The following is a 17121-nucleotide window of genomic DNA, read 5'->3' as shown; positions in this document are numbered from 1 at the left end:
CCACCGCAAATTCACCCTCTTCCTGGGAACAGTCAGAATATTGACTCATTTCCTTGTAGGGGTGCCCTCACCCACTTGCGCTTACGTGAGGAAGACGGTGTAGCAGATTGCAACATCCTCTCTAAAGATGAAGAGACCGAAACCAAACCTTGTACTGAGAAACCAGAACCCATCTCATTCGCCACAGTGGAAGCAGAATTAGAAGGAGCGGCTACAGCCTGAGACCACACCAACTGGGCAAGTTCAGCCACAGTATTGGAGAGAGACCGAGCCCAGGCAGGTTCCGCCGTATCTGAACCAGAAGATGCTGTTTCATACGGTGTGCTCACTGAAGACTGACAGGCTGCGCACATGACTGTCTAGACTGCAACTTAACATTACAGGCAGCACAGGTGAAACTCAACATAGAAGTAACACTAACCTTAACATGCATGGATTTTCCCTTATTTCAGATGTTAACAGTAGGTACAAAACACACAGGCACAGTGTGATAAACACAGTATAGACGAAAGGCACCACACAAATCTAAAATAGAAAGTGAGCCTGCAAAACAGCCCCACAGACCAAAAGGCAAAATCCTGGAAAACAACAACCCCCAACCCTTTACCTTACAGGACTCAGGACAGAAAAGGAAACAAGCTGGAGCTGTAAAATGGCTGCCTATTCTGGTGTGAGACCACCAAGGAGCAAGTGCAGTAGAGGAACACACCTCTCCTCCAGGGCCCAGCACTGGATTGGCAAGCATCCAACAGGACAACCCCCTCAACTAATCCAGTGCCTAGTAGGGCTCACTACCTTAGTAACCCTAGCCTGACCCAGTCCTCTAAGCTCTTAATAACTGCCCCTAGTAAGAGGCAGCCTAGCTTAGGGGACATATTGCGATTTACTACTCCCCCTCTCCGAGTACCATGCTGGGAGAGGGTACATTTACCTGCTGCCATCCGTCCTCACGCAGTGTCTGCAGTTAACTGGCTGTCAGCACAGGAAGACGGACACAGCCTGCGGCGACTGTGCCTGGCTCCTAGGAGGGCATCTGAACGTTGGGAGAGGGGGGCTGGCAAAGGAGGCACCGCCAATTCCCCCCCCCCTCCAGACAGCTCCGTCCGTGCTGTGCGCTGCACAGTGAAATTCCTGTGCACCTGTCACCCCCCACCAGTCGGCATATCAACCACAGGCATTGCAGCGCATGCACTGAAATTTGCAGGCCACGGGGGTGATCTGCTCCATTTCACCGCTGATGCGGACCCTTCACACAGCAGCCGGCGAATGCGGGGGAGTGGTGATTGACAGCCTCATCTTAGCTCACTGAGCTGCTAACTGTCAGGCACAGGAAGCAAAAAGCCTGATCTGAGAAAAAAGAACTGGGTTGAAACTGGGGACAGTTCCTGATAAGCAAGCACCAATACTGGGTAGAAAAGCTATTTAGGATCAGCCCTACTGAAGCCATGGCACCTTGGAAAGTAAATAGAGCATAAAGGACAGCATCACCCCCTATTGCTCTCTCTTGCCTGGAGAGTTCTGACTATGGCTCTTGTTGGACTGTTTGTTGGTTTGTACATGTTATTTTGCTCGAGAAAGCCTTCATGGACTTATCACATGTTATTTTGCTCGAGAAAGTCTTCATGGACTTTATCACAATATGAGCCTGCAACAAGCAGAGAGACATTGGACTTGATCCCTACCTCTCTGATAAAGGATCGGAAGCGTGTGGCTCAGCAGCCAGAACTGCACTACCAAGGGGACAGTGACAATAGCTCCTTTTAGTCTGGGTTGTATGCTAGGGTTAAGGCAGTGACCCACTGGTATGTGTTCATGTAAATTGCTATAGTCTCGTGGGTTGAGTTTGACAATAACGTACCATTATTTTGCCCATTATTTCCGAGGTGATTTTGTACCCAGTTCAGGGTACCGGAATACTAGGTTGACACAAACCAGTCAGCTGGCAATGCAAAAGAGATAAATATTACCCCCAAATCCTCATACGTCTTTTGGAAGTTCTCAGCCACTTATCTATTGTAAAATGAGGTCTTTACTCAAACAAATATTCACAACACTAACCCGAGTATTAGCATTATTAAACCTTTACCCACCTCGATTTTTTTTAAAAAAACTTTAAAATGTAAACCTTGTTCTACCTCAGATCAGACCTTACAGCTTGCAACCTAAACTAACCTGAACACACCATATGACTATTACACAACTACCAACTACTAAAATCAAATCTATAATTATATCTGTAAAATAATTGAGTAATACAATGTACATATAATAGTACAACAACGTCTGCCCCCGTAACCTTCTGTATCACCCTTTATTTGCTTTCTGCAATGCAACACAAAATCCGACATTGTTCTTCTCATCAAGGAGCAAAAGAACTCCGCCCACGAAGGGGTTAATCTACATAGCTACAGAAACCACAGATAAAGCGTCACTAGCCTTCCCCAGCCAATCACAGCCCGGTATTAAAATTGCCAGGTCGATGCTATGTGAAGATGCACAGCTATTGGCGAATTGTAAACAAATTGTCGATTGGCTGTGAAAAGTGTGGTGGGCGTGGCATAATATACCCGGGAAGAATTGTATGTCGTGTTTCGGTTCCGGGGTGTTGAGAGCGGTATACGGGTAGTGTGCCGACAACGGTGGAAGGTATGACACCTGCCTCCTCTAGGGATGTTTAACACGGCCAGCCTCATTATCCCCCTAATAAACAATCGTAATCTTACCACTTAGTTATGTCACATTGTATTCCATCCCTGGACTGAGACTGAGTACAGTGTGACATAACTATGTGGTAAGATCCCAATGGTTTACTAGGGAAATAATGTGGGTGGCAAGTACATGCTGTCGTGGAGTCTATACTAACCTGATTCATATAATCTATATATTAAACATGCTGTACAATTACTGTGGGATCTTGGTGTTTGCAAAGACCCTGTATTTAGAAAGTGGTAATGCCCACTCCCTTTATATATTTTGGATATATCGGATTTAAAAGATAGTAACTTTATGAAAAATGTATGTTGAAGTTTGTGGAGATTGGGATAGCGCCACCTTTGGCCTATACATTTCTGTTTTATACATCAGACCGCATATGGGGTCCTATTAAAAGCTATTACTAGCAATCTTTCTAAGCCTGTTGTGTAGGTGTGTCTTGTATATATTGATTACATTGATGTTTGCTACAAGGTGTCTGATTGTTAAGTGTTTAATGTTGCAAATGCTGCATCAATGGTATTAAGCAAGTCTATACTTCTACATATAATGGTTTAACTATTGTTTCCTTTTTCCCAATAAAAATAACTGCCTCCAACCCACTACTGCTTAAACCCTTACATCAATTTAAGTTCCATGGTTCGGATTAAATAATTACCCTTTTTATTTCACTACTGTATTACTTTACTAAATGAAACGTCCTCTGGTTTCTTGTGTCCTGCACAATTGCATCTGCTCCCTCAACACAACTTCTACCCAAATGATGCAGTTACATGGAGAAACTTGCAAACTCCTGAATTTAAGGGCTCACCTCTGTTGTTTGTGTCCTTTGGATAATACTTACAAAATGCCAGAAAGTGTCATGATATGTGAAGGGAGAGCACAGATTTGGGGACAGGAGAGAACACAGCAGGTGACAGATGAATTGGTGGCAGGCAGGAGAAGATAATGGAGGTGGGTATCTGAGGTTGTACAGTAGTCCACTTGGAGGATGAGAAGAATGTCATGAAGAGAGAGGTTCATTATAAAGTTTAAGGCTATGGACTTGCCAAACCACCAATAGTTAATATAAAACACTAAACTTAATTACCAAATGTCATGTATTATAGGTTTAATGGCCCTTTGCAAGAAATTATATACAGAAGAAAATTACGATTTTAAGTGATCAGTATTCACAGAAAAGCTTAGAAAAGCCACTAATAGATATCCCTGTTCTTTACAGTTGGCAGAAGGTTGTACTGGTCTGTAGAAAGTGAAAGACCAGTTGGAGTTTTACAAGGTTTTTTATGTTTAAAAAGAATATTTCAGGTTTGTTTATTTTAAAGAAAAATCTCCCTCTACTGGTAGAACTTTAGGCTTGCTCCATGTTTGGAGCATGTTCAAAGTAAGCATGGGGGAACGTGTTAGTTTGCAGGAGACAAACTACAACTTCACTTGCCTTAATACTCACCAAATAAGTATACATGAACCATACATTGACTAGGTCAAATAAACCAGTGAACAGCAATTAATATACCCAGGGGCCTATATATCGGTTTCCAAAGAGGTTAAATCCCCTGAAAACTGCAGCTTTCAGGGGATTACTGCATTAGCTAGTAACAAGGCTATTTATTGTTATAGGATTCGCAAATCCAGTCCCCATAGGTGTCTATGGGGACTTAAATTATCGCACTATGTATCAAGCTCTGAAATTCAGAGCTTGACCCCGACAGCTAACACATCTGAAGATGGCATTAGTCATGATCCTATGGGGAGAGCATCGCAGGAGAGGGATCTTTCGATCCCTCCCTAGCAGGCTTTGTGTGCCTCCTCATCGCATATTCTGCACAGACCTTTAGAACCAGTAAGTAAAGTAAAATGTTCACTGTGACAAGCTCCTATTGGAACTGCTGTCCTGACTGAACAATGGTAATAAATAGACACACTGTATCATTTCTTATCAATGCGCTAAGAAATAATAACTAACTTTATGTATAGTATAGAGTTAAAAGCGTTTTATTTTAATGAATTAATACCTTAAATGCTCAGCAACATGGATTGAATGAAACACAAGTTCAACTTTACATTAATTTTATGGCACTTTTAAAGTATAATCTATGAAGCCACTATGAAAATGGGAAATTTCTTTTTACTGTAGAAACATTGAGACATTGTTTTTTTTGTTTTTTAATGCTCTAATGTTTTTATTTTTGCCTTCTAAGCAATATGTCATCCACATGTTCTGAATATACAATTGGTGGAGTCAAGATTCTGTTCCCATGTAAGGCATATCCCTCTCAGCTTGCTATGATGAATTCAGTAAGTGACATTATATATTTAAATTACCACTAAACTTCAGATGCTAGTCATGTTATTTTGTTTTGAGATCATTTTAGTGTTCAAAAATAGATAAACTGTCATATGTGCTGACAATATTTAGAAAGTTTTTTGATTGAGGATTTTTTTTTACTCATAATGCTCGCAGTGCATCAAATTTAACTAGTTTTGCATTGATAAAGATGAAACAGAGGTCATTGAAAATATTAACAGAATTCAAATGTTGTGCCTTAATAATGCTAATGGCCCATGGTTGCTCTCTAAGAATAACATTCTCTAGGCTAATATATGTGGACACCGAGCATTTGTGTGTCATTAGCCTAGAAAGTAGAATGATGATTTTCTGTAATTCTTGCTTGTCAACTAGTCCTTTATAATTTCATGAGCTCTGTGGGTTTTCTGTTATTCTCTTTTACTTGAAGTAGTATAAAAGGGGATAACAGAATAGAATACATCAGGATTATCTCAGATTTCCTTCTGTGCAAAAGTACCACAATCTATGGCATACAGTACCCACTGTAAATAATAATGATAAAAGTAAGTCAGCAAGTAGAAGGCATGAGGCTGGAAAGTGTTTTTACACAAGTCTCCAGAAATCCGAGATTATAACTAATGTTTTTGATACTTTACAATGCCTTATAATACATGCCATTTATTAATGAACATCAATGTGATCAGAACTCACATATTTTCACTAATAACATCTGAATTCACCATTTATCACTTATACAAACACCATTTAAAGGATTGTATACATACACTATATTAGTGTCACATGTCTATTATAAACTTATAAATAGTCTAGCCAATACACTAGGATTTCATTGCTTTTATTACAATAAATTTTATGTTAAACATTTGTTGAAATGTTACTTTTTTGCTGCAACAGATCATGAGAGGATTGAACTGCAAGCAGCATTGTTTGTTGGAAAGTCCTACTGGAAGCGGAAAAAGTTTAGCATTATTATGTTCTGCTCTTGCATGGCAGCAATCTCAGTATGGTGAGTACTCATTTCTACATTAGTTGTGTGTCTGAGAAGTTAACACTTGGGGGTAAATGTATCATGCTGAGAGTTTTGCGGCGGGTTTGAAAAATGGAGATGTTGCCTATAGCAACCAATCAGATTATAGCTATCATTTTGTAGAATTTACTAAATAAATGATAACTAGAATCTGATCTCTCAGCTTGATACATTTACCCCTTGGTGTTAACTTTTGACTTAAAGTTGTTTCCCACATATACATTATTTAAAAATGTATATGTGGGGTCCTTTTAGACCTCACATTTGTTTAATTTAACATTCCCAGTACTTACGATTTTTGGTGTTCAAATTGTGTAATGATTTGAGTTCCTGAAGTGGGAGTTTTCAGATGCTGGGTCAGAAAGAAGGCAGCTATCATTTCTAGGCCTCCATATTATACTAAAGAGCTCAATGATTATTATGTTGGCTGACCAGCATAATTGTGGCAACATGGTTAGCATTGGTGCCTCACACATCTAGGATTATGGGCCCTATCAGTGCGGTGTTTGTATGTTCTCCCCATGTTCGTGTGGGTTTCATCCCACAGTTCAAACACATACTAGTAGGTGTTATGTGCGTATTGTCGCTAACCAATAACGATTATCGAACTTCGATTTGTGTTTCCAAAGCACAAAGATTTATTCGCAAATAAGTAGAATAATATGCTCAAGCGAAGTAATAGTAAATACAGCCGTTACTTATCGCAGGCGCTCTGGATCCAGTGCAGTCATTCAATCCTGAAGTCTGGGGACAAGAAGTCTGCACTCAGGATCACAAGCTGCTGCTTATATACACAATCACATACAGTAATACAATGTAGATGGAATAGCTTGCATCTATTGGTCCAGGTCTCAGGAAGGTCCAAGGGGTCGTCATCATTGGCCAGTTCATACAAAGGAATCCAAAGGAGGGGGTCATCTCAGCAGGGGGTATGCTCTGCTCTTCCCGCCAAGATTCCTTAGTCTTAAGTAGTTCATAATTCCCTATCATTCATAACTTGCGTATGCACTCTGCGATTCCCTCGCAGAGTAAACCAAACAGTAGGATATGTGACAAGGTTCATTATGATACCACTCATGATGTTATTCCTTCAACCCATTCCGTGTATTTCACTAATATGCATGTAACTCTGATATAACATATAAATACAACTATATTTCGACATAACTGACTGTGTTGCAACTACCATTAATGTGTACTATTTTATAAGTAAGCGTGTTTGTGCGAATGTATGGTAAAAGACCAATTACTGTTGCTGCCACGTGCAATGGATGCGTACGCCCTTTCACGCCGTAGCGTGCCCTTGTACGTCATAGCGTACCGTACGCATCTTTTCAGACAAAGACAACCAAGTTTGCTAGACTTTAATTGAAATGACTTTTATCCAATTTACTGACTTTGACAGTTCCACCCTTTGATAGTGTAATAAACTATCACCCAATCACCGTTTCAAGTTCAGGATTATACAATACTTCTCCACAGACCATGATCTCGGTATCTGGTACCACCCTTTCAGTCTCTTTCTCAGTGTTACTCCTATGAGACCATTTTCCACACTTCAACACAGTAGGAACACATTTGACAACTAAACCAATTGCTAAGATGACACCCAGTATCAGGAGAAGGAGCTTACCTACACTCGCAATCATTTCCTGTACCCACTCCCCCAGACCGGAGAACCATTTTGCTGGGTTCAACCATGAGAACCAACCCGCCACCTTTTCCCCGACCTCATATAACGAAGAATTATGGCTCTTTCGAAATTCCCATTTCAGCTGCAAAATTTCATCCATCTTCCGGTCTATAACCTCTTTAGGGTCATCCGTATTATTAGTAATGTACGTGCAACATTTGACACCGAACTGGGTGGCCAGTGTCACACAGTACCCACCAGTAATAGAGGTGAGGTAATTTAGTACCAGTCTATGTTGCACCAACTCTTTCTTGTACGCTTGTAGCTCCCTTCCAGTATACCTGAAAGTGTCATCATACATCTCGGTGATATTATCTATTAATTTGGCTAGGTCTTGGATATATTTAATGTTTAATGTTCCCCGAGCGGTCCTGGTGAGATCTAGAGCAACCATAACTTGGAAACCAGCAGTTTCACTAATCAATTTTGTAGCTATGGGTTCCTCACCAGGAATCTTATTTCTCTTGCCACGGTGTTCATACTGTGTGTGTATGTATGGTGGTGATGTAGTCTTGTGAATATCAACCATTTCTTCATGAGTAATAGTCATGATTTCAGGAACCAGTTTAGCTAGAAAACACAAGCCCTTGGAACTCGGAGTCACCCAGGAATAAGCTTTTCTCCCACAAACAAAATACACATCCTCAGGGAGAACATAAGGAACAGTATGCCCATGAATTATATCACACAGAGTTTTGATAAAACTACCCATGCCTAGTGTCTTCATCTGCTCTAGACACGTGTCGGCATTAATGACATTTTCACATTTATCTGTAGAGACTTTTCCAATGGATACCTTCTTATGTTTGGTTATACGCCCTAACTTGTGACTTCCATCAACATTCCTGCCTAGTAGTGACCTTGTGAGTCTTCCTCTAAAATGAGGGTGGCGAGCCATTGTCTGATCTGCTAGGTCAGCCTCTCAATTCTCCAGGCGCTTTGCATGAGATATGTTTAGGCACAGCAAAGATCTGCCTATGGAGTATTGTCGAAGCGTCAGACTAGGGGACCTAGTGTTATTGTACCTTCCTTCTATGGGCCTCCCACCCCTCAATTTGAGTACTTCGGATATGTTTAGAGGGAATGGCACTAGTCCTATATAATGCTGCCCTTGAGGCACGTGAGAGCACACCCAACACTCGGTTTGGTTTAGCACCTTACCCACCAGGGAGTGATAATCCTCCAAAGGATGCCCGCCTATATTCAGAGTACTGGGGGACTGGCATCGTTGGATGCATCTCTCTTCAACTAGGGAGTCGCAGAACTTGCAGATACAATACTCATCAGACAATAGCCCCTCACACTGCCTCCGAGTTCCTGAGCTAGCAGACCTTTTCATAACCCCTGGACCAAGTTTGATAATGGGCTGCTCAGAGTATCCTATTAACCTTTCTTCGGCCTCCATTTCATCCGTATCACTCCCAGAACTCTCCTCCGTCCTCCATCCTCCTTCACAAAAATAGAATGTCCTAGAAAAAGTAAAAACAAGGAAAATCCTGGAACAAAAGAAAAACAAAAACCGCCACTCCATCGCTGGAAAAATAGTTCTGAGGCAACGTCTCTGGTTCAGGTGTCTCAACTTCAGGCTTTAGGTCTCACAAGTGACAGTTCTATGTCGTCGGTCTGAGTTTTGTCTTGCACTTTCTCCGGATTATGGACTCTCCTGCAGTGGGTGGAATGGACCCAAGTGTCTCTCTCTGCAACCTTCAGTGATGTAGTACTGGTCAGCAGCACTTGGTACGGGCCTTCCCAACGGTCTGTTAAACAACCTGAACGTAAGAAATTGCGGATCATAACATAGTCTCCAGGTTCAACATCATGACAGTTCGTCTCTGGCATACCAGGTGACAGCATTTTTAGTTTTTGTTGTTGTTGTTTCAGCTGTCTACTCATTCTTATAAGATATTGTACAGTCACTTTATTATTACACTTTAAGTCGTCTTGTGGACTCACGATCAAATGAGGTTGTCGTCCGAACAGTATCTCAAAGGGGGACAGATTAAGAGGAGGTCTAGGAGTGGTTCGAATGCTATGGAGGACCAACGGCAAAGCCTCAGGCCATGCCAACCCAGTTTCAGCCATTATCTTACCCAGTTTGTTCTTGATAGTACCGTTTACTCTCTCCACCTTACCACTGGCTTGTGGTCGGAAAGGGGTGTGAAGTCTGCTACTGATTCCCATGAGTTAACACATATTTTGGAAGATATCACCAGTAAAATGGGTACCCCTATCACTTTCAATGATCCTAGGGATACCGAACCTACACACAAAGTCTTGTACAATTTTCTTTGCAGTGAACACAGCAGTATTAGTGGCTGCCGGATATGCTTCTACCCAACCGGAAAACACATCAATACACACTAACACATACTTTAGATTCCTGCATGGTGGTAATTGGATATAGTCAATTTGTATTACCTGAAAAGGTCCGTCTGTAGGAGGGATGTGGGATGGCTCAGTTGGAATAGTTTTTCCAACATTTTTCCTCAAACAAGTAAGACATGACATTGCTTTCTTACCAGCTTGAGAGGAAAATCCGGGAGCACACCAGTATGCTCTCACCAGTTTGCGCATACCTTCTTTACCCAGGTGAGTCAGGCCGTGTGCTGCTTCAGCCAGGCTTGGATAGTATGTTCGGGGAGCTACAGGCTTAACTTGTCCATCCCTCCAGAGTCCTGAGGACTCTTGACCACATCCCTTCGCCTTCCAGACCGCCTTTTCCTGCAGGGAACACAAATTTTGCATTTCAATTAATTTCTGCATGTCTAATGTCTGAAAAACCATCATAGTCTCGGTCGATACAGTCATAGGTTGGCCTGCTGCCCATTTAGCAGCTTCGTCTGCCCTGTTGTTGCCCAGTGACACTGGGTCTTCTTCAAAGGTATGGGCTTTGCAGTTTATGACGGCTACTGTTTTGGGTAACTGTATCGCTGTCAGAAGTCCTTTTATGTGTTGTGAATGTGCTACTGGTGTACCTGCTGCTGTCGTAAAGTTTCTAAGACGCCAAAGGGCCCCAAAATCGTGCACTACCCCGAAGGCGTACTTAGAGTCAGTATATATGTTAGCTGATTTACCTTCTGCCAATTCACACGCTCTCCTTAGTGCTACTAGTTCCGCCACCTGGGCTGAGTGAGGTTGGCCAAGGGGTTCAGCTTCTACCACATCCTGATCGTCTACAACAGCGTAACCAGTACATAGCTCTCCTGTCTCTCTCTGTCTATGGCAACTTCCGTCTGTATGAAACGTAAAATCTACATTTTCTAAGGGGGTGTCATGTATGTCGGGCCTTGCAGTAAGGGTCTGATTCAGGTGTTCCATACAGTCATGCGTGTCAGTATTCTTGCCTAACTCATCATCAACCAGGGTCTCCTCACCTCCCACCCTTTGTGTCTCTAGAGACACATACGTAAGGTATGTAGCTGGATTTAAGGTGTTACATCGTTTGATGGTGATGTTTGAGGGTGCCATCAGGGCTAGTTCCCATTTTGTGAATCTAGCTGAAGAAACATGTCTGGTTTGGGCTGAATTTAACAGAGCTGATACAGCATGGGGTGTATAGATGGTTGAATTATGTCCTAATACTATATCCTCGCTCTTACTTACTAGAAGGGCTGTTGCTGCTACACTTCTGAGACATGTTGGGAGTGATCTTGCCACATTGTCTAATTGTGCACTGTAGTATGCTACCGGTCTGCTAGCGTCACCATGTTTCTGTGCGAGGACACCTGCTGCACAACCATCAGCTTCTGTACAAAATAGTTCAAAAGGCTTTTCATAATCAGGTATTCCCAATGCAGGTGCTCTTGTCAGACTATCTTTAAGATTAAAGAACGCTTGCTCTGACTCCTCTGTGTGTACAACACGTTCTGGTTTTGAGGAAGAGACTAGCTCCTGCAATGGTAATGCCAGAATAGAAAAACCTGGGATCCAGGACCTACAGTATCCACACATCCCCAAGAAAGTACGAATCTGCTTCTGGCTCTGTGGCAGGGTCATGTGTTGTATGGCCTCAATTCTGTCGGTTGTCAGGTGTCTTAGCCCCTTTCTGAGGCAGTGTCCTAAGTATTTGACCTTAGTCTGACATGGCTGTAATTTATCCTTTGCCACCTTGTGCCCTGTTTGTGAAAGATGAAGCAACAACAATTTAGTATCATGTAAACATGACATAAAAGAATCAGAGCACAACAACAAATCGTCCACATATTGAATTAGAACAGACCCATTGTGGGGTTGGGAGAAAATACTGGGGCTGTCAATGAACCCCTGGGGTAGTCTGGTCCATGTGTATTGCACTCCCCTGTAGGAGAATGCAAAAAGGTATTGGCAGTCAGGGTGAAGAGGGACTGAAAAGAAAGCAGAACATAGATCAATGACAGTAAAATGGCTGGCAGACGGTGGAATCTGCATGAGGATGACAGCTGGATTCGGCACTACGGGGAATTGGCTCTCAACAACTTTGTTAATTCCCCTTAAGTCCTGGACTAATCTATAGCCCCTCCCCCCATTCTTCTTCACAGGGAAAATGGGACTATTTGCTGTACTAGCTGTACGGATTAAAATCCCTTGTTGTATTAGCCTCTCAATAACAGGATATACCCCTAGTTCCACCTCCGGTTTTAATGGATACTGTGGGATTTTTGGAGCTATCCTACCACTTTTTAGATTGACCATGACAGGGGCTACGTTTGCCATCAGTCCAGTGTCCTGTCCATCTCTGGTCCATAAGGAACCTGGTATTTCCAGCAACATCCCCTTTACTTGAGATGGACTTTGTTCTATAACAGGAGAGTGTAACATTAACCTTTGAGGGGTGTCCAATATGTCCTGTACCTCATGTGCAACCTTCTCGGGTATATCTAGGAACACACCATCTGAAGTACAGTATATGACACATCCCATTTTACATAACAAGTCTCTCCCTAGCAAGTTAGTAGGAGCCGCTGCAGCTAAGAGAACGAATGCTTAGTATGCAGAGGGCCGATAGTAACTTCAGCGGGTTTAGTTAGAGGATAATGTAACACTTTTCCCGTCACCCCCATAGCTGAAATGGTTTTACTGGTACCTGTAGATTGAAAGGAGAGGTTATCACAGATCGAGCCGCCCCTGTATCCACAAGAAAAGTTTGTTTCCTACCAGCTATGTCAACTATCATTGTTGGTTCTTTACTCTGACTCTCAGTTAACCTCACTGGCTGTAGACTACAGGTATGACCTGACCCCTAGCGCTGACTATTGATTTCCCGCGCAGCATTTGCTGCCGTAATATGCGCGGGTAGATGTGAGTCTTCTAGTCTATGTGAATCCTTCCTTGGAGGATATCTATGTGACCCACCCCTATGTGTATTGAGTCTTTCTTTATTACAATCTCTCCTGTAATGTCCTTCCTCGTTACAGTTGAAACACCTGATCACTTTAGGTTTCCTGTTATATGGGTTGTATGCTGGTGGTCGTGTGTGCACCCCTTCTAGAGCCTGTATACTTACCGTCATTAACTTATCACTTTTCTCTTCCCTTTTTCTAAAAAGGTTCTTGTCATGCTCCACAGCAGACTCCCTAAGAGAGTCTACCGTGACGCCTCTCCAATTAGGTAATGTGGTTTGTACTCTCGTCTTTAAATTTTCTCTAAGGCCGTCCATCAGTACCCCTAAAGCTATCTCTCTGTGATGTGGGTCCTCACTTATGTTGGATATCCTAGTAAATCGTGCGATCGCTGTTATAGCTCTAGTGAAGTAATCTGAGGCAGTTTCACTATCCTTTTGTTTAATGGTGAAAATCTTACTCCAATTTCCTACTACTGGAAAACAGATGGCTAAATGTTTGACAATTTGTTCTATATTCCGTTGGTTAATCTCATCAGTCAAGGTGTCATCTTCCTCCAACAAACAATCTTCAATAAATTTTTGTATGTTAGTATTTGGAGGAAGACACGCCCTCAACACTACCCGCCAATCCTTACTGGTTGGTTCGTGAGCATTCCCTAAGTCTTTAACAAATTTCTGACATTTAGCTAACTCCTTTCTAGGGTCTGGGAATTCAGTCATAATGGAAGGTAATTCTGATCTAGTCCAGGGACAATGCATTGTAACATTTCGTAAAGGAACTACACCATCCTTATCCGGTTTCCCATTGGGAACCGATATTGTGCGGACCGGTAACACACCCTCTGGTACACTAACTTCAGGGGACACTACAGGATTTACAGGCCCTAGATTTAGAACACTTTCACTCCTAGTGATCACGCTACTCTCACCTATCTCAGCCATTTTCTCATACTTGCGCTGAGCCTCTAGTACACTAACAGCATGGGCAATGGCCGAAATCACAGTGGGTTCATCTTCATTTTCAGATACACTTGATTGAAACTGGTTTAAAACAGGGTACAACTTAGTAATTTTTCTATTTTCAGTTTTAACAACGGCTGTACTTACCCCTCCCGCCACATAAGGTGGCGGGGGCACGCTTGCGCTGAGTTCGCCACGCTTCTCAATGGTTACATCCGCCTCGCGCGCTTTTCGCCACGCCTACTTCCGGTTTGCATTCGCTGCTCTGCCACGTGTTACCTTCCATTTTCCACAATTTTAAACAATCATTATGTCTATTTCTCTTTTTTGTTGACTTGATCAACCATACTTTATCTTTTACAGTATTTAGTACCTCTGCATTAAAACTCCCTATTGTTGGGAAAGGCCTATCACAAGCTTTGGTCATCCCGACCCACGTGTCACAATACACAGTTGCATATGCACCATATTTCTTACACATGAGAAACCTAGCTGAACCAATAGGGCCTTCCTTAGGCAGTACACTGACCATCTCTAGCGTATGCTTAGCACCCATGTTGAACAATATACCTTCTACCCGGAACACAGACACACCGCAGTGCTCTGTTCCTTCCGGCCAAATGTGAAACACAGACACACCGCAGTGCTCTGTTCCTTCCACCTAATGATTTCAACTCTGTTGCTATACTCACCGCTAGAGATCTATAATGCTCGGTGAACGTATTTCCTTTAGCCGCGTTCACTCGCTTTTCTCGCACCAGACGAGGATCCCTAATACAGAAATATCACTTGTGGGCCCCAAGGGCTATCAGCTCCTCGATACCCTGGCTTAACCACAAAAATCTGCTGAGTTTATTATCGCTGGAAGCGCAAAGTCGATACAATCAACCTGTCTTTCCAGTATAATTCCTCCTAGCTGCTTCACCAATCCGCACTAACGGTGCGATCGGATCGCACTGCCTACCAATACTAATTATTAGCAAACCTTGCGATCTATTGGTAGCGCTTTTGCGAAAAAACCTGGTTTTCGCATTCGGTATACCTGCCCTGTATACCGTCCTTCAGTTGGGCAATCCGCCTCGTCAGACAGCAACTGAGCACAATCCACAATAAAACAGTGTATCTACGTTACAACATCACACACTATACACCTTTTCTGTGCAGAAAATCAAAAGTTCCCAACAATAGTAATAATGTCTCAGAGGCTTTCACAAGTGATTATACTATGCATGTACAATAACTATCAAAACGATTGTTTAACCACGTGGCAAGTTTACCGGAAGTTTGCGTACGCACAGCAGGAAGTACACATACGCTATGCAATGCAATACAGTTAAAACGCACAATGACAGTAAAAAGAAACAGTTTTCTCTTTTGTCCCTAGGTTCTAGTTAGCGTGCCCTAGATAATGCAAAAACGGACATTCGGTTTCGCAACACAGAGTAAAATTCAGGTTTTGAACACCATGCGTTCTTACCCGTTTATGACGCGTCTCCACCCTTTGTTGAGGAACCGAAATCCGTTGGTCTTGCGTATCATCGGCAACGAAACCTCCAAAGCTCACGAGCCCCCAAATTCTTATGTGCGTATTGTCGCTAACCAATAACGATTGTCGAACCTCGATTTGTGTTTCCAAAGCACAAAGATTTATTCGCAAATAAGTAGAATAATATGCTCAAGCGAAGTAATAGTAAATACAGCCGTTACTTATCGCAGGCGCTCTGGATCCAGTGCAGTCATTCAATCCTGAAGTCTGGGGACAAGAAGTCTGCACTCAGGATCACAAGCTGCTGCTTATATACACAATCACATACAGTAATACAATGTAGATGGAATAGCTTGCATCTATTGGTCCAGGTCTCAGGAAGGTCCAAGGGGTCGTCATCATTGGCCAGTTCATACAAAGGAATCCAAAGGAGGGGGTCATCTCAGCAGGGGGTATGCTCTGCTCTTCCCGCCAAGATTCCTTAGTCTTAAGTAGTTCATAATTCCCTATCATTCATAACTTGCATATGCACTCTGCGATTCCCTCGCAGAGTGAACCCAACAGTAGGATATGTGACAAGGTTCATTATGATACCACTCATGATGTTATTCCTTCAACCCATTCCGTGTATTTCACTAATATGCATGTAACTCTGATATAACATATAAATACAACTATATTTCGACATAACTGACTATGTGTTGCAACTACCATTAATGTGTACTATTTTATAAGTAAGCGTGTTTGTGCGAATGTATGGTAAAAGACCAATTACTGTTGCTGCCACGTGCAGTGGATGCGTACGCCCTTTCACGCCGTAGCGTGCCCTTGTACGTCATAGCGTACCGTACGCATCTTTTCAGACAAAGACAACCAAGTTTGCTAGACTGTAATTGAAAATGACTTTTATCCAATTTACTGACTTCGACATAGGTTAATTGGCTTCTGACAAAAATGGACCCTAGTGTGTGTGTGTGTGTTTATGGTAGAGGATTTAGAAAGTAAGCTCCAATGGGACAGTGACTGTGTATGTGTGTGATAAGTATCTTCTCTTTGCACATCATTTGAAAATAGTCACAGATTAAAACTTGGTATACTAGAACATACATGAACAATAAAGTAAGTGTCAGCACACCTAGTAATCAAAGCAATTGTTAAAACTATGATGGGCAAATAACAACTCTAGTCATTCACGTATAACAGCATAGGTTTGACATGAAGAACCACTGCAGAAAAAGACTCCCTTTTAAAAAGGATCAAAAATATGTCTGCAAATCCTGTGAGCACAGACAGGTCTCTTACCAAATGGTGTCTTGCACATTTAAAAAACCAAAAAATGATTGTGTATGGATTTGAAGCACAGCCAGTCAATCCTAAAAGCTGGGTTGTGAGAGCTGCAAAAATGCATTTGAATACAGCTATCTCGGTTAATATAGTAGGGAGGACCGAGCTCAAAATTTCTCTGTATGCGGTTGACTTTCTCTTGACGACATCTGCTTGCCCCAGTTCCAAGAACCATTATCCCACTCATTGATAACCTTGCATTCTAGCCAGGCTTTAATCCGACCTCCTTTGAAACTTAAAAATAGATATGATATCTGAATGATATCAC

General features: G+C 42.3%; 1 protein-coding gene across 1 annotated transcript in view; it reads left to right on the top strand.

The window, feature by feature from the left end:
• The first annotated feature begins 2560 nt into the window (after positions 1 to 2560).
• Positions 2561 to 17121, top strand: part of LOC142109665 (Fanconi anemia group J protein homolog) — a 195754-nt gene continuing 181193 nt past the window's right edge. Inside the window, exons 1-3 of the mRNA XM_075193731.1 lie at positions 2561 to 2646; positions 4914 to 5010; positions 5918 to 6029. Coding sequence (XP_075049832.1) covers positions 4918 to 5010; positions 5918 to 6029 — 205 coding nt within the window. The 5' untranslated portion in view covers positions 2561 to 2646; positions 4914 to 4917. The remainder of the gene's footprint in view (positions 2647 to 4913; positions 5011 to 5917; positions 6030 to 17121) is intronic.

This window comes from Mixophyes fleayi (assembly GCF_038048845.1).
Source record: "Mixophyes fleayi isolate aMixFle1 chromosome 2 unlocalized genomic scaffold, aMixFle1.hap1 SUPER_2_unloc_7, whole genome shotgun sequence".
Lineage (NCBI taxonomy): Eukaryota > Metazoa > Chordata > Amphibia > Anura > Limnodynastidae > Mixophyes > Mixophyes fleayi.
This window is presented reverse-complemented; position numbering and strand designations above follow the sequence as displayed.